The 25,107-nt window shown below is 37.2% G+C and overlaps 1 protein-coding gene and 1 long non-coding RNA gene across 4 annotated transcripts in view; one reads left to right on the top strand and one right to left on the bottom strand.

Moving 5' to 3' along the window:
- slco5a1b (solute carrier organic anion transporter family member 5A1b) overlaps positions 1–25,107 on the top strand; it is a 42,205-nt gene that overhangs the window by 15,277 nt on the left and 1,821 nt on the right. The window contains 16 exon segments of one of the 3 annotated variants that reach the window (NM_001443975.1): positions 889–1,209; positions 1,290–1,333; positions 4,104–4,426; positions 5,758–5,844; positions 6,157–6,236; positions 6,344–6,408; positions 7,470–7,682; positions 7,768–7,965; positions 9,255–9,402; positions 9,482–9,555; positions 11,068–11,145; positions 11,484–11,603; positions 16,742–16,908; positions 20,932–20,985; positions 21,994–22,058; positions 22,144–22,217. In NM_001443975.1, the coding sequence (NP_001430904.1) occupies positions 889–1,209; positions 1,290–1,333; positions 4,104–4,426; positions 5,758–5,844; positions 6,157–6,236; positions 6,344–6,408; positions 7,470–7,682; positions 7,768–7,965; positions 9,255–9,402; positions 9,482–9,555; positions 11,068–11,145; positions 11,484–11,603; positions 16,742–16,908; positions 20,932–20,985; positions 21,994–22,058; positions 22,144–22,217 (2,111 nt within the window). 3 annotated transcript variants of the gene reach the window in all.
- LOC147846469 (uncharacterized) lies at positions 9,261–15,713 on the bottom strand. The gene is made up of 2 exons (XR_015478852.1): positions 13,263–15,713; positions 9,261–12,205 (listed from the first exon to the last, which is right to left on the bottom strand). It is a non-coding gene; the product is annotated as an uncharacterized LOC147846469 (long non-coding RNA).

The following is a 25,107-nucleotide window of genomic DNA, read 5'->3' as shown; positions in this document are numbered from 1 at the left end:
CCATTTTCAAGATTTGATACAATCTGTTATGCAAAATCCTAATGGATTACTTTTGAAAAACGGGCCCTGGTGTTCAATCAGAGGGTAAACTGAGAGTCTTCCAGTTAAAGAACTGAAAACATCTTGGAAGAAGGAGTATACTGCAAAAATAATAGTAGTTTTAGATGGATTACTGATGTAGATGCCAGGAAAATAATTAATGACATTAAAATAAGTCCTACAGTGGCAATTCTTACAAAAGTTCATTGGCTGTTTCAAATGCGAGTAATTGATCTGCAGGTTCACTGTATAGTTAATGAAGAGGAAAGATGTCTCTCTAAAGAAGTCAGTGCCAGTGGCACAATAAAGTATATGAGACACAAATATACAATAATACTTCAGAGTAAACAGTTTGATCAAAAACTCCAGACTCCCATTAAATGACAGCAGCAGCATGTATATGAAGAGTTTATTTGCAAAAACTGATAACTCCTTTTGAAATAATTAACATAAATGAGATATACAGAGGAGAAATAAAATTAAAAATCTTCAATGTAATTATAAAATAAAAAAATACTATATTTAACATTTTATTATCTTTTATATTCCAATGCAAAAGAGGGCTAAGTTGTTTTACATTGCAAGTTTTTCCATTTTCCATAACTCATTTTATTTTTGTTTGTACATTTTTATAAATGTTGATAGCCAGGTTAGATTTAAATTAATAGATTTTTCAGCTCTTATTTTGATACCACATCTTTTAATAATGCTGATTTGAAGTGCTTCTTTTGTCCTCATTTGCAAGTAACTTCACATTTCCTAAACTACATAAATGTAGTGAATTTAAATAATCCACATTTTGCTGTGTGGGAAAGAAAAAAACTGATGTTACTCTTCTCTTTTTTACAGAGTCCTTTATCTGGAAAGTTCTGCGAAACGTGGGCCGGCACAGTGTGGATGTGAAGAGTTTAAAGTCTGGGGATCTGGATAAGCTTGCTGTCCTCATCGCAGATGCTCTGCAGGTGGTGGATCAACAGGCCGGTCAGGCAGAAACACCCAGAGACCTGGACACACAGCAGGACCCGGAAGATGAGACAGAAGATGTGCAATATCAGGACCAGCAGCCTGAAAGCTACTCAGAGGAGCAGACCCCTGAAGACAGTGCACAGAAAGAGGTGGAAAGTCCTTCAGTCACTCAAAAGACTGTTCAAACCATCCCAACTGTGACAGGTAAAGCCATCTCAAGCAGCCGTGATGACTTAAGCATGCGGAGATGAACATTTATAACAATAGTCCTGCTTCTGTTCCAGAGAGACAGACATTAGAGGAGGAGAAGAGAACTATGGACAATAAGGTAATAACAGTGTTGCTTTAATCAGGCTGCAAACACACAAGCAGACTTTTTACACCTTCAGCATATTAAATGTAGATTTGCATACATCAGCCAGAATATTAATTCAGTTCTTTTTATAATGCTTTTTATGTTTAAAATGCTTAAATTTATATTGGAGCTTAACATAGTATAATTTGGCTTGGGAAAATATGTAAATTCTGTATATATACAATTATGCAATTTACATTTCTGGAAAACTTAGAAGATTATTCAAAAGATGTAAAGTTTTTATTAAAAAAAGTGTGTGTACCTTTTATTCCTTATGTGTGGGGACAAGTATACCAAGTATAGCACAGGTAGCACACCTCACAAGTATAGCAATACCAGGAAATATTGATAAAATGGAGACATGAGGAAAATGTCTAATAAATCACAGATTATAAAATAAGGCCAATCCAATCAAATCCAAATTCTACCCCTTAGCCCTTCCCCTTACCCCTACCTCCCATTTTGTGCGTTCACTTGACGGGGTAGAGCTGTCCCAATTATCTTAAGCTTGAAGGCATATTGATAAGGGGAGGGGCTAGAAAGCCCTTGAAACTGAGATTTTTCAGGACCACACTCAAAACCAAGGAGTACGAAAATGTCCCAGAATACACCATCTATAGCACTGCACATGGAATTAAGGTGCACAAATTAGTATTTTTGTCATTATTACGAATTTTTACAACAAACAATCATATGTTTTATTGCATTCATAATGCGTTCGTGTTTTACTATCATGTAAATAAATTAATGATTAAAATAATCCAATTATAGCCGGCAGCTAGCTCTCTGCAACTCTCACATGGTCTCCCACTGAAGCTAAGCAAAGCTGCACCCTATCAGCACCTGGATGGGAGACCACATGGGAAAGCTAGGTTGCTGCCAGAAGTGGTGTTAGTGAGGCCAGCAGGGGGCGCTTAACCTGCGGTCTGTGTGGGTCCTAACGCCCCAGTATAATGAAGAGGACTCTATACTGCTCACTGAAGTATTTGGGATGAGACCTTAAACCGAGTTTCTTACTCTCTGTGGTCGTTAAAAATCCCAGGATGTCCTTTGAACTCTGGCATCCTGGCCAAATTTGCATACTGGCCTCTGTCCTTCATGGCCTCCTAACCATCCCCATACCGTAATTGGCTTCATCACTCTGTCTCCTCTCCACCAATCAGCTGGTGTGTGGTGTGCGTTTTGGCACAATATGGCTGTCGTCGCGTCATCCAGGTGGCTGCTCCACACTGATGGTGAATGAGGAGATTCTTCCCATGTGTAAAGCGATTTGAGCGTCTAGAAAAGGGCTATATAAATGTAATGAATTATTATTATTATTATTATTATTATTATTATTATTATTGTGAGTATTATTATTATAAAAATACCTCTTTTAAAGTAGTCCCACAACATTCAATTCAACTCAATTCAGCTTTATTTGTATAGCGCTTTTACAATGTAGATTGTGTCAAAGCAGCTTCACATAAATGGTCATAGTAAATGGAACAGTTTAGTTCAGTTTTTAGTGTTTAAGTTCAGTTCAGTTTAGCTCAGTTCAGTGTGATTTAAAATCATTACTGAGAGTTCAAACACTGAAGAGCAAATTCATCGATGCGTAGCTCTACCAATCCTGAACCATGCGAGCCAGTGGCGACAGCGGAGAGGGAAAAAAAACTTCACCTGATAGGAGAGTGGAGAAAAAAAACCTTGAGAGAACCAGACTCAGTTGGACACGACCATTTTAATTTAACATACTTTCACATCTGACACTCGATGCCACTCGAATCCCCTGTCAGAAAAGTCTAGTGCCTGAGAATGACCTTTTACAGTGTCTGGTATAATGGTAATGTAGTTTTATGTTTACATAGATGAATATGGCCATGGTGTAAATGCACAGTACAGTTACAATCTTATTGCCACATTATATCGTTATGATAACATGATATTGCTGCCTTCAGCGTCTTCCTGAAGATAAATACCCCAAAAAAAAAGCAACTGGAATAACTACAGCAGTCGTGAACCTCAATCTTATATGACGCAAGAGATCACGATGACAGATGATGACGTGTGCAGGTGCTGTAGTGCTGTCCCATTTCTTAAGGTTAAATTTTGAAGCCCTTCCCCTTCACACTCTGTTTCAAGGGCCAAGGGGACGGGGTAGAGGTAAAAAAATTTTTTTTTTACCGGTTGATGGATGGAATATACAGTTTGTACAGTATAAAAATCATTAGGTCTCTGGAAAGTTCCAATGAAGTGTGTGAATATTTGTGCGCATGTTTGTGTAAACTGTGTGATATTCATAGGAACACAAGAGAAAATTTTACTCAAAAAGCACCACCTCATAATGGCAAATCCAGACGACTGATTATAAATTTAAACTTATGTCTTAATTTGTGCCAAATTTTTCATTTTATTTGTGAATTCTTTAACTTCATTATTTATTATTTATGTCACAAATCAGAATAACATCAAATAATATCAGACAGGAATAGTAATATAAAATTTAAGGCATTATTTAAATCAGTATCAAATCATTGTATTGAACATTTTTAACCAATTTATTAGGTAAAAATTTAAACTGTGACATAAAAATACAATTGTTTTCATGTACATTTTTCCTGGGACCTCATCATATCCACCTGTGACCCCCTGAGTTTTTAAAATGCCCTAAAATAAATAGAATTTTAAAAATAAATATTATTTTAAAAACTATATAATGACATATATTTACTTTAAAACCTTTCGTTCTCTATTTCAGCAGGATGTGGGCTTTTTGGGGAAGCTGCTGGAGTACCTGGATAAGACGTCCGGTTCAGAAGCAGAGCCTGTTGATAAGGGACGAGGAGTGTCTGTGGAGACGGTTCGCAGCCGAACTACACACCGTGAGGTGGGGATGCAGAAGAAAGCCATAGAGAGAGTCGAGGAGGTTGAGGGCTGGGTGCAGGCAGCAGCTATAGCGCCCTCTGCTGAGCTGGAGAAAAACCCTGAACCACATCGCAAGACTATGAAAGTTGATGACCTTCAGCTCGATGTCCAGAGCAATGCCAAAAATGACATCTACGGATACATTATTACTGACACAGAGTGAGATATTTACATCTTCATTTTATTCTCGCTGAACTTGTCAACAAAGCATTGAATTCGTTTTAGAGTAATGCACAGGAACATAGCCGTATAATTGCAAAAATGTCTAATTATTGAGAAAAAAGAACCACTCCTTTGGCCAGGATGGTTATGGCCCTGATACAGATAAAATGTCATATATAAACATTTACGTTCACAATAAGGCTGCATTTATTTAAACAGTTTTACAGTTAAATAGTAGTATTTAGAAATATGATTACAATTTAAACATAGCTATTTTATTAATTAAAAAATATATATTTGTACATGTGATGTTGAGGCTGAATTTTCAGCTTTATTGTTTCTGTCTTCAGTGTCACATGATCCTTCAAAATTCATTACAATATGCAGATTTGGCTATTAAGAAACAATTATTATTGTTTATGTTGAAAACTGTGGGGATTACATTATTTTTTTGAGGCCAAGCCCGTCGGGCCTGACTTTTTTATGCCCCTAGGGCCAGGCTTTGGGCAAATTTTCACATCATAGCCAGCATGCATACCGGGCTCAGGCCTGCATTATGAAAAAACTTCAAGAAAAGTATAATGAGATCTAATGTGTGCAGTCCGGAAGCACCAGTGATGCCTTGCACATAGAGATTTCCAGCACCTTGCAATAAAGAACATAATGAGAAAATTTGCCAATGGTGAACTTAAAACTGTGAAAAACGCTAGAGGAACCGCAAACTTCTAGTCAACTTTTCAGATAGTGACAACTTTAAATGATGAGCTGGTTATGCACAGCTTGTGAGTTGAGTAAACTCAACTGTGCACCACATACCGCTTGGATAGATTTAAAAACTAAAACTTCAAACATTTCTCTAAATTATTCTGATAAAAAACTAAACAAAAAAACTTTCTATTAAATACAAATCTGGTCTATTTTAATGGCTGTAACAGTATAAGCTGTTTGGCAGAAAAAAGACGGGCTTCGGGATGAATTATTTTGATAAGCTGTTGGACAAGGGCCTAGGGCTAGGCCTTAGATTTAGGAGGATAGAAGATATGGTTTATTTTAAGAAGTTAAAATAGTAGTTTCAGTGTTTTTTTTTAGAAAATATAAAAAAAAAAGATATATTTTTCGCATACCACATTTTTCACAATTTTAAATCTTCTGTAGCATAAAGAAATTCTTTCATTTTTGATCAAACTAATGCCTCCTTGCAGAATAAATGTAACGTTTCATTCATTTAAAAACTTTTTTACATTTGAATAGTAGTGTATTAAAATGAGTGATCATTTAATCTGATTGCATTAGAATAAACTTAATTAAAAACTCTCTCTTTGCTTTAGGAATCTTCCTACAGATAAGGGCTTATATCTGATGGAGTTGGTGGCTCGTAAAGCAAAGATTCAGCTGACAGACTTCTCAGAGCTTTCGTGAGTCAAGATTGTAGATATATGTGTAACTGTCTGTGTCTTTTTGTCTTTTTTTAGCCTGTGTCTTAATATTTTCTTTAAAAACTGTTTTATGGGTAACTGCACATTAATTATATTTATTATATGTTTTATGACAGAACATTTAATAAGATTTTCATTCATTCATTTGTTTTCCTTCATCTAAATCCCTTATTTATCAGGGGTCGCCACTGCGGAATGAACCGCCATTAATGCGATTTTTTTGTTTGTTTATTTTTTGGACACTAAAATGATAATTAAAACACTTTGCTCTGTTTTTGTGTGTTTGTAAAGTGTTGTTAGTCCGGCTGTGACGTTTCAGGTCCGTCCAAATGCTCAGAACATCAGTACAGCAGATGTGGCGAATGTAGCAGGTTAGTTTAATCGAATAACTTGATGTAAAATATGTGCTTTTTTCATAAAAGTCTCAGATTGCTAAATTCTCAGATCTCCTCTGTTTTCGATTGTTGTCCTCCAACAGTCCGTCAGAAGGATGAACTGGAGAAAGAAGCCAAAGTCAAGATTGTGGAGGCTGGAATCACCGATGTAAGATCTTTCAACTTTTTTCAGTTTATTTTCATCTCTCCATGACAACATTCAAGTGGTATAAAATACAATTGTGTCATTTTAGTGTGCAAAAGTTAAATGTTCTGAGCTTGTTCATTTTTGTCAAACATTTGCACTTGAACGGAATTGTGGGCAAGAAACACCCACAATCCAGATGCATATGTGAACCTCCGTTGATCACAAATAGAGTGTTATGTTGGCCAAGAATATTTTTAGAAAGTAGACAAAAATAGGCAAAAATCATTCCAATATTTAGTAAAGATGGTGTTCCATGAAGATATCTTTGTAACTTTCTTATTGTAAATACATCAGAACTCAGGGCGAGGCAGTGGCGCAGTAGGTAGTGCTGTTGCCTCACAGCAAGAAGGTCGCTGGGTTGCTGGTTCGAACCTCGGCTCAGTTGGCGTTTCTGTGTGAAGTTTGCATGTTCTCCCTGCCTTCGCGTGGGTTTCCTCCGGGTGCTCCGGTTTCCCCCACAGTCCAAAGACATGCGGTACAGGTGAATTGGGTAGGCTAAATTGTCCGTAGTGTATGCGTGTGTGCGTGGATGTTTCCCAGAGATGGGTTGCGGCTGGAAGGGCATCCGCTGCGTAAAAAACTTGCTGGATAAGTTGGCGGTTCATTCCGCTGTGGCGACCCCGGATTAATAAAGGTACTTAGCGGATAAGAAAATGAACGAATGAACATCAGAACTCAATGTTTGATTAGTAATGTGCATTGCAAAGAAGTAAATTTGGACACATTTTTTTAACCCTCAGATTCCAGATTTTCAAATGACAGTCACAAACAGTCACAAAACATGCATATTAATACGTGCACGGTGGAAATGGTAATGCAAAATTGTTGCCTGTTGGTACTTCTAGTACTCATAGGGACTCTCAGTAGTTTATACAAAAACACCATAAAACATTTTAAGGCAGTTAAAGTTTACTCTCAAATTTGTAGCATTCACTTATTTATATTTATCCCATTCTTAATAAAAAAAATAAATGCACATTCATTCAAATGAAAGAAAGCTTTCCTTTATCTTGTCTTTCTAGAGGAGTAAACTGAATCAGATCCCCACCAAGTACAGTCGCTCCGAGTCTCTGAAGTTTCTGATTCTGACAGTGATCTCCATTATCTGCATAACTGGAGTGTTGCTGGCGTCCAGTGTGGTTTACTGCCTGCGCCATCGCTCTCATCACAAACTCAAAGAGAAGCTCACCAACCTTGGATCAGACCCCACGCCTGATGCCACAGCTACCTACCAGGTACCAAAGAGCCACTGATAAAAGCGGTTGGCTTGAGATATCCCTTATACTGACACGTGAAACGTCCATCTCTGTCTTTCTCTAGGAACTGTGTAGGCAGAGAATGGCAGTGAAGCCTCCTGTAGAGAAGTCGGATCCCATTCACTCTTCTCGAATAAACAGCGTATCGTCCCAGTTGAGTGACGGACCAATGCCGAGCCCATCTGCACGCACAAGCACCTCCTCCTGGAGCGAAGAGCCTGCCCACTCCAACATGGACATCTCTACTGGGCACATGATTCTGGTACACACGCCAAAAAACACATGTTATAGGACTGATGTTTTTAACAGTACAATATGGATGCATTTAAAGCCAATTCACCCTATGTATATGCAGAGTTCCTGTGATGCGTAGGGCTCCCAAACTACTAGTCTTCTACCATAAAAAAGGGGCTGTACAAAAGAATTTTTAATTACTATTTGGCTTCCTGCAATTATGAAATTACTATAAAATCATTGTGAAAACATGAAAAGGAGACGCTCTTCCCAAATGACTTCTGCACACCCAACAGGAGTGGGAATGGACAGTTTGGGATTTGAGTGTATGCGTAAACAGACTAATACAGATAAATATGTCTAAAATTGTCAGTCTTTTTCAAAAATGGTTAATTTGACCTTATTTGGTAGTAATTATAGAGATCTGTGCATTCGGTCTTAAAGTGACACCTCTGTTATTAAACGTCAAACTACAAATAAGAGAATAATAAGAAAAAAAAATTATATTCATTCACTGTTCTTGACTATAGTACATTTAACAAGAAAGTATCATTTATACACTGAATAAATTGTGTAATCATTACCTAATCATTCACTACTTTATTTTTTAAAAGGCTAAATTTGTACTGATTTCTATTTCATTTATTGTTTTCTTTTAGTTAATTTCAACTCACTGTTGTTTATTGACAGTGGAACTGATTTTTTTTGATTGACTGATTAACACTGACAAGGGCCCGATTTACAAGGGGCGTCAACGATTTCCATTCAGTTTGAATGGGTGACGTCAAGCATTGCTGAACTGAATTGTGGATCTGTCGGCGCTGCATCAGCATTGCTCACTGCATAAGTTCTCAACCTTTCAAGCGCCAACAGAAGCGTTAGCCAATCAGATCGCTTTATGCAAATACCCCAGCTCAGACAGTAGGCAGTTGCGGTTTATTTTTATTGGTTAATGCTGCTATGATGATTGTGTCAGAACCAAGCTTCAGACACACCCTATGTCAAGCATTGACGCTGACGCCCCGTGTAAATGTACCGTTAGAGTTCTTTAGAGCCCCTAGCAGTCTACCATCGGCAAAGAATGCATTTATTCAGTGCTGGCTGAGCTAATATTTCTACTCATAAACAAACACTTAGAATTAAGTCAAAAAACGTTTTAAACCAAGCATTTTATCGGTTCATGTCACATAAATTTTGGCATCAGACATTTTTTTAAAATTGGTAGTGTGTTTTTCATCCTTTTGGTTGATGTTTTACCACAGAGGAATGATGCCAAGCAACCTAAAACATCATGTATGTTTTCCTGTACACACGCAGGCATATATGGAGGATCACCTAAAAAATAAGAACCGTTTGGAGTCGGAGTGGGAAGCTCTCTGTGCGTACCAGGCTGAACCTAATGCCAGCACCATTGGCCGGAGAGATGGCAACATCAAGAAGAACCGTACAAGTACCGTCATAGCCTGTGAGTCACACACACAACCTTTGGTGTATTTATGAATTTCAGAGGTGTTACTGACAGCAAAATGTTTGTTTTTGTTTAGATGATCATTGCAGAATAACTTTGAAGGCGGAGAACAATCAAGGGAACTCCGACTACATCAACGCAAGCCCAATTGTGAGCCTAAACTACATGCTAAAAGCAGCAATCTAATCCAAAACACAGTCCATACATTATACCACAAACTGGATCAAACAGTAGGTGTAGGAAACTGCTTCAGGGTGTCTGGACCTGTAGATAATACTTAGCGTAAATTAGTTTGGATAGAAGGCATTGATTAACTGTCTGTGGACCAATTAACACAGACAACTGAAACCTGCTGTATTTCCACCGTGCCCTTGAGGAAGACACTTAAATGAAAGTTACTGAGTGCAGTATTTTGTGGACACAGTTAATGCCATTAGCCATGTAGAAAGGATGACACGACAACTGCATTTAAGTATGCGAGTGCATCCCCAAAATGAATGTTTGTTTGTTTATTAAACTTGAGGTAAACATAACAATGTTCAAGCATCTAAAATGTTTTATTTCCATTATTTTGATTCAAGTAATGCAGGGCGAAGCTAAACTGTCCGTAGTGTATGGATGTTTTCCAGAGATGGGTTGCAGCTGGAAGGGCATCTGCTGTGTAAAACATGTGCTGGATAAGTTGGCGGTTCATTCCGCTGTGGCAACCCCAGATTAATAAAAGGACTAAGCCAAAAAAAAAATGAATGAATGAATAATGCAGGGTGGCACGATGGCTCGGTGGTTAGTACTGTCGCGTCACAGCAAGAAGGTCGCTGGTTCGAGTCCCAGCTGCGTCAGTTGGCATTTCTGTGTAGAGTTTGCATGTTCTCCCGTGGGTTTCCTCCGGGTGCTCCAATTTCTCCTACAGTCCAAAGACATCCACTATAGGTGAATTGGGTACACTAAATTGGTCATATGAGTGTGTGTGATTGAGTGTGTATTGGTGTTTCCCATTACTGGGTTGTGGCTAAAAGGGCATCCGCTGCGTAAAACATATGCTGGATAAGTTAGCGGTTCATTCTGCAGTGGCAATTTCTGAAGTAGAGACTAAGCTGAAGGAAAATGAATGAACGAATGAAAGTGTTGCAGGATTTGGGCTAAATTGGGTTGTGAGTTCACCTTTTAGTGCTTAATCCTGTTCCAGATTTGCATAGTTTACTAGTTATTCATGATTTTTCTCTCTTTTCCATATGCAAAGAGCAAGAGATCACAGGGAAAGAGGACGAGACTCATTAGTGTTGCCAGATCTTGGTATACAGCAAACAAGAACAAATAATCAAACTGACTTGTGTTTATTTGTTACATTTATTTCTGCCTTATAAATTTATTATTTCCATCAACAAATCACTTACACTTAAAAACACTTTGTATACATGTTTTATATACTTTATGTCGCTTATAAAAAGTGGACGCTACAAAAGTGTGCTCTGCAAAGTGAAACCCCCTGTCACAGATTCATCTTGCAATGTAAACAAAGCAGCAACAAAACGCTACCCTAGAAAGTCAAGCAGTGTGAAAACATCAGTGATGCGACTATTTTGTAAATCGCGCAGTCTGAACTCGGCATTAATTAAACAGCCAGACTACATGTGGTTAATTAAATTATTTTCGCTCTTTCAGATGGATCATGACCCTCGTAACCCTGCATATATCGCCACTCAGGGGCCACTGCCATCCTCCGTGGCGGACTTTTGGCAGGTAAATGGCAATGTTTGTTTGCAGTCTTACGTAGACAGTAGTCTGTGATGTGTTGTTCATTTTGTTGGTGTGTTTGTGTACAATCACTTGCACAGATTCTGGAAGTGTATGTGTGTGTGCTTTCTCACAGATGGTCAGGAAGTGTGTGCACAGTTTGTCTATGTGGTGTGTGTGTGTGTGTGTCTTCTTGCTGATGGTCATGCTGTGTGTGTGTGTGTAACAATGTTTGTGTCTTCTTGCAGATGGTCATGCTGTGTGTGTGTGTAACAATGTGTGTGTCCTCTTGTAGGTGGTCATGCACTGTGTGTGTGTGTAACAATTTGTGTGTCTTCTTGCAGATGGTCTGGGAGAGCGGGTGTGTGGTCATTGTCATGTTGACTCCTCTCACTGAGAACGGTGTGAAGCAGTGTTATCACTACTGGCCTGATGAAGGCTCCAACCTCTACCACATTTATGAGGTACAGTACGTGCCAATATTATTCTGTTTTGAGCTGCTTTGGTAGCAAGAAGCTAATAGCTGACAGCATAATCAGCTTAATGCAGGAGTCTTCAGCCATATTTGGACATGTGTGCTCACCTCTGCTGACTCTATGACTGGGCATACCTGTCAACCCTCCCGTTTTTCCCGGGATTCTCCTGTATTTTACAGTTCTATACAGCTATCATTCCGTCAAGGTATTTTCCCGTATTTCTCTCGTATTTTCAGTCTTTCTCTGAATGGTGGCAAATAAACATTAAAGAGTCAATCCTCCCTATTCGCAACCCATACCGCCAAACCACCAGGGGTCGCCCTTGTTCTTAAATGTGAGTCTGTTTTGTGCTTTCGCTTCGTTTAGACATGAAAACACTTTGAAATAAATATAAAAACGTCGGGATTCTCTTTCTTTTCATTACAGATGCCGTCGCCCCTTCATATGCAATCCTCAAAACAGTCTAAAAAGCGGAACGTGACTGTCAGCTGAAGCGCTCCATAGTGATTAATAGATGCTGTTTCCCAAACGGATTCTGTACACGCGAGCAACAGTCTGGGTTTTGGGCACGTGTTTAAACATACCAATGACTGTAAAAAATATGGACGACGCGACAGCCCTTTTTCCCATTGAACGCCTTGAGGGCAAAATGCCTGCTTGACGGGCACAAACTGTCGCAAAAGACTGCTGAAATTGGAGCCAGACATGCGCAGAAGGATTGTCTGATGGAGCCAGAGGAGGAGCCGCGAAAATGAGCAGAGTCGAGCTTCCAATCAAACGCTTTATGTAAAATCAACTACGCCCCCCGAACTTCTCAGCATGCGTTTGCTGTCATATCAACACAAATGGATGTAATAACGTTAACAAATATGAGGGTTTTATATATTCAATCGCGCCAGCTCCAGGCCGCAGCGCATAACTTACTCACGGCGTCGCGTGCTGATTCCGGCTCGCATGCGGCAGCGCCGGCTCGCTCGGCCGCCGCATCTGGTTCGATTGACTCGGGCTGGAATTGGGTAGTGAGTCCAGGCATCCGGAGTAGGTCCAGCAGAGGTAACATTAGTCAGTCTGAGCTCTAAGAGATAAGTCTCCGGCAGGCGAGAATCTAGCCGGAACTGTGTTTTGCTATCTGGGTGGCTAGGCGTGTATCAGCAAACTAATAAAGCCCGAAAAAAGCCCTGAACTTAGCGAATAAACAGTGTTCCACCAGGATCATGTATGTCAGAAACTATAGTTTACTGCTGAACTCATTTTGTCATGGTAAAATAACACAGAAATCGAATAATAACATTTCAGTCTACTTCAGTCTCCTGCCGAAGCGCAGACGCCGCGCTTTGAGAAACTGTCAATCACAGCTGTCAATCACGATGACACGCCCAGCATTAAATTACTGCTAAAAACAAACTGTTTACAAAAAGGAAGATCTGCACCTATTTCAGCACAATAACCAGTGCCTTAATCGACCAGAACTATCTTTCGGGACATTTTATTGCAAGTGTAATTTTTTTTTTTTATTTGGGCTCAAGTCTCCTTCATTAACACGGAGGAGGCGGGCTTTATGACTTGTACTGCAGCCAGCCCCCAGGGGGCGATCTAACGGCCGAAACCTTCACTCAAACGTAGGCTTGCGGCACACTTGAAACATACATACACATAACTAATAAACTTGGTGGGGATTTTTTTCAAACACAACTAATTTGCGTCCTAAATGAGCATAAACCGTTTGAAAAGCAATTGAATGCTTTCATTATAACTTTAAATGTGTGCATTTTTAAAGTGACACCTCTTATTTAATGTAATCAAGCGAAAAAATCTAAATAAGAGATTCATTGGTTGCTCTTTAATCAGAATGTGTACGTTATACAGTGAACAAATGGCTAATGAAATTAATGAAATAGCTTGATTATATTCAATTATAATAGATATTAATTTTAATAAGCTGAACTGTTTGCTAATTTATTTGCTGCTCATTTATACTATTTATTTTTTCTTTTGTAAATATAAAACATATTACTGACCGTTTAACTGTTTATTTACAACGAAACAGCTCCAAATGAACATATTTAGTAATTTGGGGATTTTTAAAAGGGGGGGGGGGGGGGTCGGGGGAATCCCTTATTATGGTGGGCATATAACATGGGATGTAACAGGGATGTCAAACTTTTTTTAGCTCAACGGTCACATGGAGGAAAATCTATTCCCAAGTGGACCGGACTGGTAAAATCATGGTATACATGACTTAAAAACAACAACTTCAGAATGTTTTCTTATAATACGATCTACATAAAGCTGGAGCCTGAGGACAAGAGAATCTCACACCAATTCGTAACTTTTTGAATTTGTGGCTAATTCATATGAATTCGTACAATCTCGTTCGTACAGTTTAATACGGTTTGCTTATCCACCAATGACGGTTGGGGTTAGGGGTGTGGTTGGGTGCCACTCCTCCTTTTCTATGTGAAGTTTATTTATAAACTAATTTCAAGAGTATTATGTGCTTATGATTGCTTGCAGCCGGCCCTGCATTGTTCAGTTTATGATTCACCAATAAGACGATTCCTAAGCCACTATAAATACCCAAAGTTTCATATGACAGCCATCTTTGTTTTGAAGAATCCCCCCTTCCACCCCTACTTCTCCTCCCATCCTTTATGGGTGGTGCGGTGGCCCAGTGGTTAGCACTGTTGCCTCACAGCAAGAACGTCACTGGTTCTAGTCCTTACCAAGCCAGCCAACGTTTCTGTGCGGAGTTTACACATTCTCCCCGTGCTCACATGGGTTTCCCCCGGGTTCCCTGGTTTCCTTCCACCGTCCAGAAACATGCAACTGAAGTTAACTGACTAATCCAAATCAGCACCATAGACATGCGCTAAGTAAATAGTCATCTCTTAAGAGCAATCACTATCTGTTCATTAGCTACTACAGCAGGGGAGTTCTCGAGATCGACCTGAGCTCAAACTCCCCTCTCGCCTTGCAAATGGGAGGGAGGCCCGGGCAAGCTTTATAACAAGCTTTATAAACAAGCTTAATAATCAATCATCAGCTAAGTGTGAACTCTTGAAATCCAACATTTTTGTACGACTGAACTCTACAACTGAACTGTACGAATTAGCCACTAAACTGACAAAAGTGAAATGGTTTTCGTTTCCTTGTGAGAACACCTCAGTGTGGTATGGCGGGCATAGATGTGGTCTTTCTCTCTGAGAAGGCTGTCAAACTGACACTCAGTCAGGCTTCTGCATTGGCTGAAATTAACAGTTCGCAATTGCCATGGACACAATTGAAACAGCAGTTTCTTTTACTGAAAATCGCACCCCTGCTTTGTAACATTTGTTTGCGTAATAAAGTGTAGAAATTGCAAAAGTATCCAAAACTTCGAGTTAGTTTTCTATTTAACATAAATGAAGATGTTTTGAAGAATTTTGAAAACTGCATATATTTTTAACAATAGCTATTAACATTCATTATACACAGATAAATACCATGGAATTTGAGGAAACCAGTTTTAAATATTAACTTTCATAATAAAAAAACTCACAGGTTTAAAGGAAGTGTACATTAAGTGAGTTCTTTCTTAAATAAAAGATAAATAATCTGTCTATGAGGCGAGCAAAATAATTTTGTTTTCGCTTTGAAAAAAGGTTATTTTGCTTACTAAATTGGTCAGATTATTTAGCCTTTTGCTTAACTTTGCTTCAATATTTTTGAAAACAAGAGAATACTTTTTGTTTGTCTAGAAAATGTTTCTAGACAATAGTTTTAGATATTTGGGCTAGAAACAAGACAATAACTTTAAGTCAGAAAATCATTTTTTGCAGTGTGTAGCTGAAATGATGTTTTGAGAATTACCTACTTTCTTTTTTTTTTCAAGGTACTGCCTCTTTTCGGAATATTATATTTTTATTTTGACCTCAAAGCAACACAAAGCAATACAAAAAGCAACAACAGCTAGAAAGACAGAACAGAAAAAAAGACAAAAGACAGGGAAAAAAGTCGCCTCAGTTCCTCTAGTTTTACATATGTCAACAATGTTATGTATATTTCCACAATGAACAATGAAACAGTCATACCTTTAAAGTGTTATCCTTGACATTTGACAAATTATTTAAAAAAAAAAGGTTTTCAGGTGGATTCAAAGCCAGCCATGTTGTCCGAAAGATTGTGTCTGAGCCTCTCTAAATGCAAAGTGCTAGAGAGTTCAGAAAGCCAGAATTTAAAAGGTGGTTTTGATGCCTTTTTTCATAGATGAAGAATTTTTCATAGCCACTATCATTCCATTTTGTACAGCTTTTTAAATTTGATGGCTGAACTCATAAATTGAGTCAGACCAACCTAAAACACTAGAATAAGAAGAGTAGAATCTGAAAACTTCACTCCAAAACTTGCCTGCAGATTCACATTTGTTACATTTAGAGCAGATGGAGGGGTAGAATTAGTTAAGCTTAACCCTAGAATAATGAAGTTGATGTACAACTTTATATTGGATTAATTATAATAAATTAAAAATTATAAAATTATAAATAAATTATAATAAATTAGTGTCTTGACGGGACAAAAAAGCCCCATTCACAGACTATCAGTGACTCTGTTACTGCCCTAGCTGACATTGCTAAAGTGTTTCCACTTTTAGGTTGCTTACATTAATGAGACTCACTTGCAACAAATTAGATTTTTTGCAACTGAAAATAAACATTGTGGCGGGAAAACGTTAAACATAAATGAAATGCTTTGTTTTGAAGATGAACAAGAAAACAACTGTGTGCTCTGTCATTGCGGCTATGTACAGTATCTGCAGAAAACTCTGGGGTGTATGCACTGAAAAAAAATATTGATTTACAATTTTTTTTTAAGGTAAGTGGTTGCAAACAATTTATATGGGCTGAATTTAAACAAAGAAATTAAATTGAGTAATGTTCAACTGTCGGCAGCAATCACTTTTGCTCTTGTAGATGGAGATCAACGAAAATCTCTCAATAGAAATGAATAGTTGCTTGTTGTTTCGTGATTTGTGCCGCTGTTAGTATGAATGAGGCATAATTTTGCTTCGGTTTTAAGTATATTTTATGTTGTCAACTGTGCTGTGTGGTCTATTAACACTTTCATTCCTCATATGTGTGTTTCTGTAGGTTAATCTGGTTTCCGAGCACGTCTGGTGTGAGGACTTCCTGGTTCGGAGCTTTTACCTGAAGAACATGCAGACGAACGAAACTCGTACGGTCACACAGTTCCACTATCACACCTGGCTGAATGACCCAACGCCCGAAACCAGCCAAACCCTGCTGGACTTCCGCAGGTATGTCCTTGAGAGTCTGCACATATGTTGTCTGTGTGTTTTACGAATGTGTATGTCTGTGTGTGTCAGCTCCTGAGCGGTTGCCAGTGTCATTTTTGTGGTCGTGCAGCTAGTTCACTGGCTCCAGTTGCATAGTCACAAAAGTGATCATTGACAACTGCGACTCTGCATCCAAGTGCACCCTGGGATACCAGACCCCCTCCCCCCCTTCCCACTTTATCTCTCTTTAGCCTGAATCTTTATTCAGCATTTCTGTCTGCTAACCTCCTACATATGGTGTCCTTCTTTCCTTTCCCTCTTACCTACAATTATGTGTATACCTCTGCTCTTTATTACTTCTTCCGTTTTACTCCAATCAGAATTGTTGTTTTGTTCCTGGCCCCGCCCCTGTTAATGCTGATCTGCATAAAATAGGGCTGCACGATTCTGGCTAAAATTAGAATCACCATGTTTTTTTTTTTTTTTTTTTGCTTAAAATCAAGATCAGGATTTTCTTACGATTCTGCAGATGTAAATTAAAGGTTAATATGAGTAGACTATTAATATTATTAATTCTCAAACATATGGTAAAGCAACAAAAAAAATATTAGGCCTACGTATAGGTCTACTGTTGGATTAAACCATAGGCTGTGAAAGATATGGACGTAGTATCTGTGACTTCACCCATAGGTTTCAGAAGAACGCAAAACACGTAGGGGTGGCCAACCGTCGCCATTTTGTTTGCATCAATGCACCTACCGGGGGATACCAAACAAGGGCAAAGAGGCGGAGCCTGAGCAGAGCTACAGACACCTGCTAGCATTTTGCTTGGACAAGCTTTTCTTTGAGAGAATTGCTTAATACTTCATTACCTGCGACTTGTTTGTGTTCTGACCACATGTGTTTGAATGTATACTATATCAATAAAGTGTTTAGACTTTTAAAAACACTGCTGAAATACATTAAGCCACTAAGCATTGTTCTTATGACGTTTTTGTCAGGAGGAAAACGTGAACTATACTTCCAAATATTTCAAACATAGTCTGTTGAGTTCACTAAGCATAAAAACAATGCTTAGTGGCTCAATGTATTACAGCAGTGTTTTTAAATGCAAGACTCTTGATAAAATCCAGGCTTAACACTCCATGACAACGCTTCAGATGACTGTTCTAGAGCCTACAGCTAATCAGTCTGACAGATTCCCGAGTGCTTAACAGCACTATAGAAAATGATGAATGATCTTAAATAAAACACATTATTTAATAAAAAAACATTTATAGAGATGGTAAAAGTATATCATTTCACTCACCTAGAAAGCGGAGGCCACATAATTGGTGCACACAGCATGCCATATCATAAGAAATAATTCCAAAAAGCAAGTGACTGTGTAAAGCCACGTAAAACAAAACAAAAATACGATGTATATGCAGAGTTCAGCAGCTAATCAGCCGGAATCAACTGAGGTGAAGTGACGGCGGCCAGCGAGACCTAGCTGTCACTACAGACCTAATATTAATATAACTTAATATAACTTAATATAAAGGAAATGCATGATAAAAAAATTTACCCCCTCACAGTTGTCATGAAAGGTAATATTATGAACCAAATCGTTCTTTGTGCCAGGCTGTAAACAACTTTATCTCTGTTGTGAAGCTGGCCATTTTAACAGTGGGATCATTAGAAATCTGTTCTGTATGGAGACAGGACTAGCGGAATTTCCATAAACTGAAGTTTCAGTTACTTCTGTATTTGCTTCACGAGGGAGAGCGGGAGGTTGCCGCTTGGTTAAAATGATACATTTTGTAAAGACTTTAAATAGTGAACTTGAATAGACTTTATATTTGTCCTGGTCGTTAAAGCACAGTAAAGTGACGACATTAGAATATTCATAATTCTGAAGTTGAATTATTATGTTTGAGACGTTGACAACATTGCCATTGACAACATTATTAGACCATTTTATTTCACTGGTAAAATGAGACATTTGTCATTATCAGATTCCCTCATGCATTAAATTCAACGTTATATAGGCTAAAGTTATACGGACACTGTTACACGTTTTTTTTCTCATGTACAATTGTCTGTGAAAGAAAAAAACATACCAAATGCTTGTTATAATCATAACTTTACAATGCGATATGAACATTTAAATGATGAGCACAGTTTTGGTTTCACTTTCACTGTTGAGAGCGCTCATGTCATAGCTGCCGTCACTGAGAATAAAAACATATATGCAAATCATACTTCCAGCACAGCTCCTGAGAAATGACTGCTGTGTGCAACAAAATGAGCAATATTTATAACTTTATTATCTGTTATTCACAGCCTAGGCAGGTTCTGTTCACTAGAGTAAACTTAATTCGCGCACGCATTCTCTCTGTAGTAAACAAGCAGTGCGTCAGCTCATGTGTGATTTTGCATCATTACATTAAGACAGAAATGACATTTTTGGGCAAGTTATACCTTATAAATACAGTATGTGACACTTTTAACACCATTCGGAGGTGTCCATGATGCTGAGAAACGTCAGAATTTTTAGCCCCCCTGAATTATTAGCCCCCCTGTTTATTTTTTTCCCCAATTTTTGTTTAACAGAGAGAAGATTTTTCAACACATTTCTAATCATAATAGTTTTAATAACTCATCTCTAATAACTGATTTATTTTAGCTTTGCCATGATGACAGTAGATAATATTTGACTAGATATTTTTCAAGACACTTCTATACAGCCTAAAGTGACATTTAAAGACTTAACTAGGTTAATCAGTTTAACTAGGCAGGTTAGGGGAATTAGGCAAGTTATTGCATAATGATGGTTTGTTCTGTAGACTATGTAAAAAATATTTAAAGGGGCTGATAATTTTGACCTTAAAATGGTTTAAAAAAAAAATAAAAACTGCTTTTATTCTAGTCGAAATAAAACAATAAGACTTTCTATAGAAGAAAAAATATTATCAGACATACTGTGAAAATGTCCTTGCTCTGGTAAACATTATTCAGGAAATATTTATAAAGGAAAAAAATTCAAAGGGGGGGGGGGGGTGTTGGGGGGGCTGCTAATAATTCTGACTTTAACTGTGTAAAACAATATGAAGACTTGTACGACTCCCTTTATGCTTCTCTCGAACTTGAAAATATAATTGGCTGAATGGTAAAGATGCTGGATTAAGATTGTGTGGGGGTCGAATCGTAACCAAAATCTTTTTTTTTATTGATCGTGCAGCCCTAGCATACAACCAGCAGCTGTAAACATAAGTGTAAATAAGTAACATGGCTGAAGTTAATGTGACTGTGTGTGTATTTGTGTGGGTCAGGGTTTGAATATGTGGTAAATGAAAATCATTTGGGCAAGGTTTAGGGGGTTAGGAAATATTTTTAGCTTAGTATAAACATAATGGGAGCCAGTGGAAAGTGCTCAAAATGACATGTGTGAAAGAAGTTTGTCTGTGATTAGACATCTAGAAATCAATCATTTCTTCTTTAATTCTTTCACTTTAAAAAGCGTGCATTAAATGGATAGAGTATTGATTGTGTTACTAAAGATTTTTGTTTTAAATGAATGCAATTTCTTTTACTCTGTACTCATCTGAGTATTCAAAAAAATTCTATCATATTTTCCACAACAATTTTAAAAGTACAGTTCACCCCGAAATTTTAATTCACTTACTATTTACTCTCCCTCAAGTGGTTTCTAAGCTATTGTGGGTTTCTTTTTCCAGTGTTAAACACAAAAGACGTGGTTTTGAAGAAACCTGAAAACCTGTAACCATTGACTTCCATAGTAGAAAAAAAAATAAAGTCAATAGTTACAGTTTTCCAACAATTATAATATATATATCATCTTTTGTCAGAAACTCATTAAGGATTGAAACAAGTAAAGCAGGAGTAAATGATATATTTATATATGTTGTTAATAAGAGGTTCAGAACTCTCTCCTTTTCTGAGTTTAGCTGGATCTGAAGGCTAATTACAAGTTTCACATGTCTGTCTGTTTGTCTGTGTGTCTATGTTTTTATGATTGTATACGTGTCTTCTTTCCAATAGGAAAGTAAACAAATGCTACCGTGGGAGATCCTGTCCTATCATTGTTCACTGCAGGCAAGTAAACACTCTCACACTCACCCATAAAATTGTAATAATAAAAATAATATAGTGCAGCAAATCCCAGTTATCATTGTCTAAATTTCAGCAATTGAATAGGAAAATGAAAAACTCTTTTTTTTCCCTTCCTTATGTTTTTCCAATACAATTTAAACTGGCACATCTGAAATAAGGGCAATTCTGAGATGGGAAAAAGTGTTTGCTGTTTTATGTTTAACATGGTGGCTGAAAATAGATAAAGGACAGATGGTAGTAAGAAAATTTGTTTGGCAGTTTTCCATCATCATGCTGTCATTTTGACATCAGCGGGAAAGCACATGAGGCAGAAGTTGTTGTTACATCGTGACCAGTGTTGGTGTCCAGTTACTGTAATTAGATTACTTTTCTGCAGAAAAAAGTAAAGTTTAAGGTCATTTAATTACTGTTATTTTTTATGCACTTGCCTTGAATACTTTAAATAATTTAACATTTCTAGATAAATCATTTCAGAGAAACAGAGTAATTGTGTTCAATTGTTAATTATCAGCTAAAAAAGGTTTCATTTATCAAGATGATTAAACATGCTTAAGAAACTACTCATTGAGTAATATAATAAATGGGATGTTTAAAGGTTTTGTGTTTTGATATATATTTTTTTTATTATCCTTCCAAGTGTTACACTTTTAATAAAGCTAAAAAATCCTGTTTGGCTCACAATTAAAGATTTAAAAGATTTTTTTAAGTAGTGTTAGATCAATAATTTACTTATTGAGTAAGTTCAGCCATTGAAAACTTCATTTAAATGCAGTTAGGTTTTGAATTAAGTTACCCAACACTGATTGTGACTAATGTGAAAAAAGACCATTTGGATTAAAGCAATATTTGACCCAAAAATGAAACATAATGACCCTCAGGCCATCCAATCTAGTTAAAACAACAATAAAAAACAACCACATCTACACCTTTTCAATTGTGGATGAACAAATTCTTTAACATGCATGAATTATCTTGCTTTTTCCCCATCAGTGATGGAGCTGGGCGCACTGGAACATACATATTGATCGACATGGTGTTGAATAAAATGGCCAAAGGTAAAGTTAAAGAAAGCAGAGGATCAGTTCAGTAATAATGCAGACGCAATATAAATACTAAGTAGTGCAATTTCTTTTTTTATAGGTGCAAAAGAGATTGATATTGCTGCTACCCTGGAGCACCTGAGAGATCAGAGACCCAACATGGTTCAGACCAAGGTAAGAAGGGCTTTCACATTTGAACTAGTTTACCCTGGGTCAGTCTTAACCTTAAGGTAACAGAATCCTGGATTTATTTATTTTGCGTCATGGTGGTTGGAATGAACTATTGCGAACTGAAGAGCGGGGGGGTTGGGACAATCAAGTACTGAAGAGTAGGGTTGGGTACCAAAACCAGGTGCCATTATAGCACCGGTACCGTTGTAACCAGTATGTACTGAATCAAATCAGTATATGAATTTCGGTGCTGCAACAAGGACGTAAGAAGCATCAAGGGGTGCATCAAAGGCACACATAGGTATGCGTTGTCACACCATCTTTAAACATTTAATTCTAAACAACTTTGAAAAATACAGACGGGCGATGTTGCTTTGTTGCTGATTGTTGTTTTGGGAACGGACACACGCAATGCATGCAGTACAGCGCATTTGGTGAGCGAGAGCGACTCTTTCAGGTCAGCACGCATGATCGCATTCATCACATTTGCGTAAACTAAGCACTCAAAAGCATATATTACAAGCAAGGATTCTGACACAGCAACGTGCGAACTTGCTCTCTGTCAGTGACGGTGCTGCGCGCATTAGCCTAGTTCCCCGCTTGTCAGAGGTTGACGTCCAAATTGACAAAGGTAACAGCGATTTTAACACTTTAATATAGGAAGTGCTCGGCTATGCAGAGACCGTTATTAATCAGAGATCTAGTGTACATAGATTTACGTTAGGAAATGCAGACTTGAATATACAAAGTCAGCAGGTCCTGGAGAACAGATGTAACACATTGATCAAATGAAGTTTTCAGTTATGCTCATGTAAGTCATATTCAACTCATTTAGTTTTGCATTCATTCATTTTTGATTTCTGACTTTAATACATGATTTATTTAAAACACATTTTTAAACATGATAGTTTAACTAAAAACTTCTAATATCTACTTTTTTATCTGCCCCATAGTGACAGTCAGTGCAGAACATTTTACTAGTTATTTTACAAGACATTTGTATCCTATCCCTTTAAGTATTTTATAGTCTTTCATTCAGATTAAAGAGTAATTTAAAGACTTAATCAGTTAACTACGAAAGTTGAAATAATTAGTCGAATTATTTTGTAACTGATTTGTTGTATATATCAAAAAATATACAGTAAATATTTCTTAAGGAGGCTATTAATACTGACCTTATTTTATTTTTATTTAAATTAAAAACTGCTTTTATTCAAGAAATAAACAATAAGAAATAGGACTTATTATGAATAATAATTGTTCTAGGAAACCCTGTGAAAATTTTCAGAAACATTATTTTAAATGAATGGGAGGGCAAAATAAATTGACTTTAGGCCTATCTGTTAAAGTTTACTGGTGCAACAATGTGCCTTAATGTTCTTAGAAATGTGTTATCCTACACCAGTACAAAGTTACTTCTCAAATAAATAAACAAGGAAGAATATTTTGAGTTTACATTATTTAATTATCTTGTTTATGAAGACTGCAGAGTGATGCATGAAAAAAATGACTTTGAATAATTGTTTAAGTATTTTGTGATGTATGTTAAAATGTGTCCCCCAAAAGTACAAGTTGCCCCTGCCCGCAAATGATCAAAGGAAATATGTTAATGCAATTCAAATATATCAAATATGAATTGATGTTTACTTTAAACTTTAATTATATTGTTCTATTAAAACTATTTTTTAAGATTTTGTCAAATAAAAGATTTTTTGTAGAGTCATCCACCATAATTTTGTGGCTTAAAAGTATCGGTTCAGGCACCGTTTGGCACCGGTACCATTTTAAAAGTATCGATTTAGCACCGATATCGAATTAAACCCAAACGATACCCAACCCTACTGAAAAGCGGGGGGGCATGCATTCATTTTTTAGGAGAATTTTTTATTCAAAGGGCATGTGCACTGCACAGATTGAGCCCTACCTCTGCATGTACCTGGGTATGGTTAAGAATATTGTGATTGAAACCGTCAAACTGATTTCCACAGTAAATGACCGCCTCTTCTTTGATTAAAGATTGCCAAAGCAAACTTTTATTTTAGTGAATTGCACAGATTAATTGTTCACCTAAAAAAATAGCAACGTGCACTAGCAAATCATTTTAAAATTATTGTGAATATAGGTTTCACACAGACTTTAAAGTTAATAAATGGTATGTATAAAATATGATATGTTATTAGTTTGAAAGGTTTTGTGTTTTGTTACATGTAGTGTTTAAACTTTCTTAAGTATTACATTTTTAAGTACAGATAAAATACCCTTTTTGACCTAAATTTAAAGAATTAAATGAGCACAAAATTTTTTTGCCTGTAATAATTTTGATTCCTAGGGGTTTTTTGTATTTATGAGTCAAGTAATTAAAGGGATAGTTCACTCAAAGCTGAACATTTTGTTATCATTTACTCATCATTTGCTTGTCACAAACTTATATGAGTTTCTTTTATTTCTTCTGTTGAACGCAGAAGAAGATATTTAGAAAAATGCTGAAAATCTGTAGCTATTCGCTTGTTAAGTGCGACGTCACGCGAAGCGGCTTCCGGGTCCAAGCGCTCTATTCAACTTAATGGGGAGACTCATGAAATGGTAATAATAAACGTTTACAAAGCGATTTAAGGCATTCGAAAATCACGATCGCAGTATATATGTCCATGCCTAATCCGATGCCAGAAAGTGATTATTTTTTTATAAATAGTTAAATTTTTGGTATTTGTTATGCAGCACTCAAATGAGTGGCGGCTTGGACCCGGAAACAGTATTACATACGTCACAAACACGTCACCACTTAACAAGCAGATTGACTTCCAAAGTATTTGTTTTCCCTACTATGGAAGACAATGGTTACAGGTTTCTAACATTTTTCAAAATAACTTATTATTTGGGTGGCACAGTGACT

Source organism: Danio rerio, chromosome 2 (assembly GCF_052040795.2).
Source record: "Danio rerio strain M-AB ecotype USA chromosome 2, GRCz13ab, whole genome shotgun sequence".
Lineage (NCBI taxonomy): Eukaryota > Metazoa > Chordata > Actinopteri > Cypriniformes > Danionidae > Danio > Danio rerio.
This window is presented reverse-complemented; position numbering and strand designations above follow the sequence as displayed.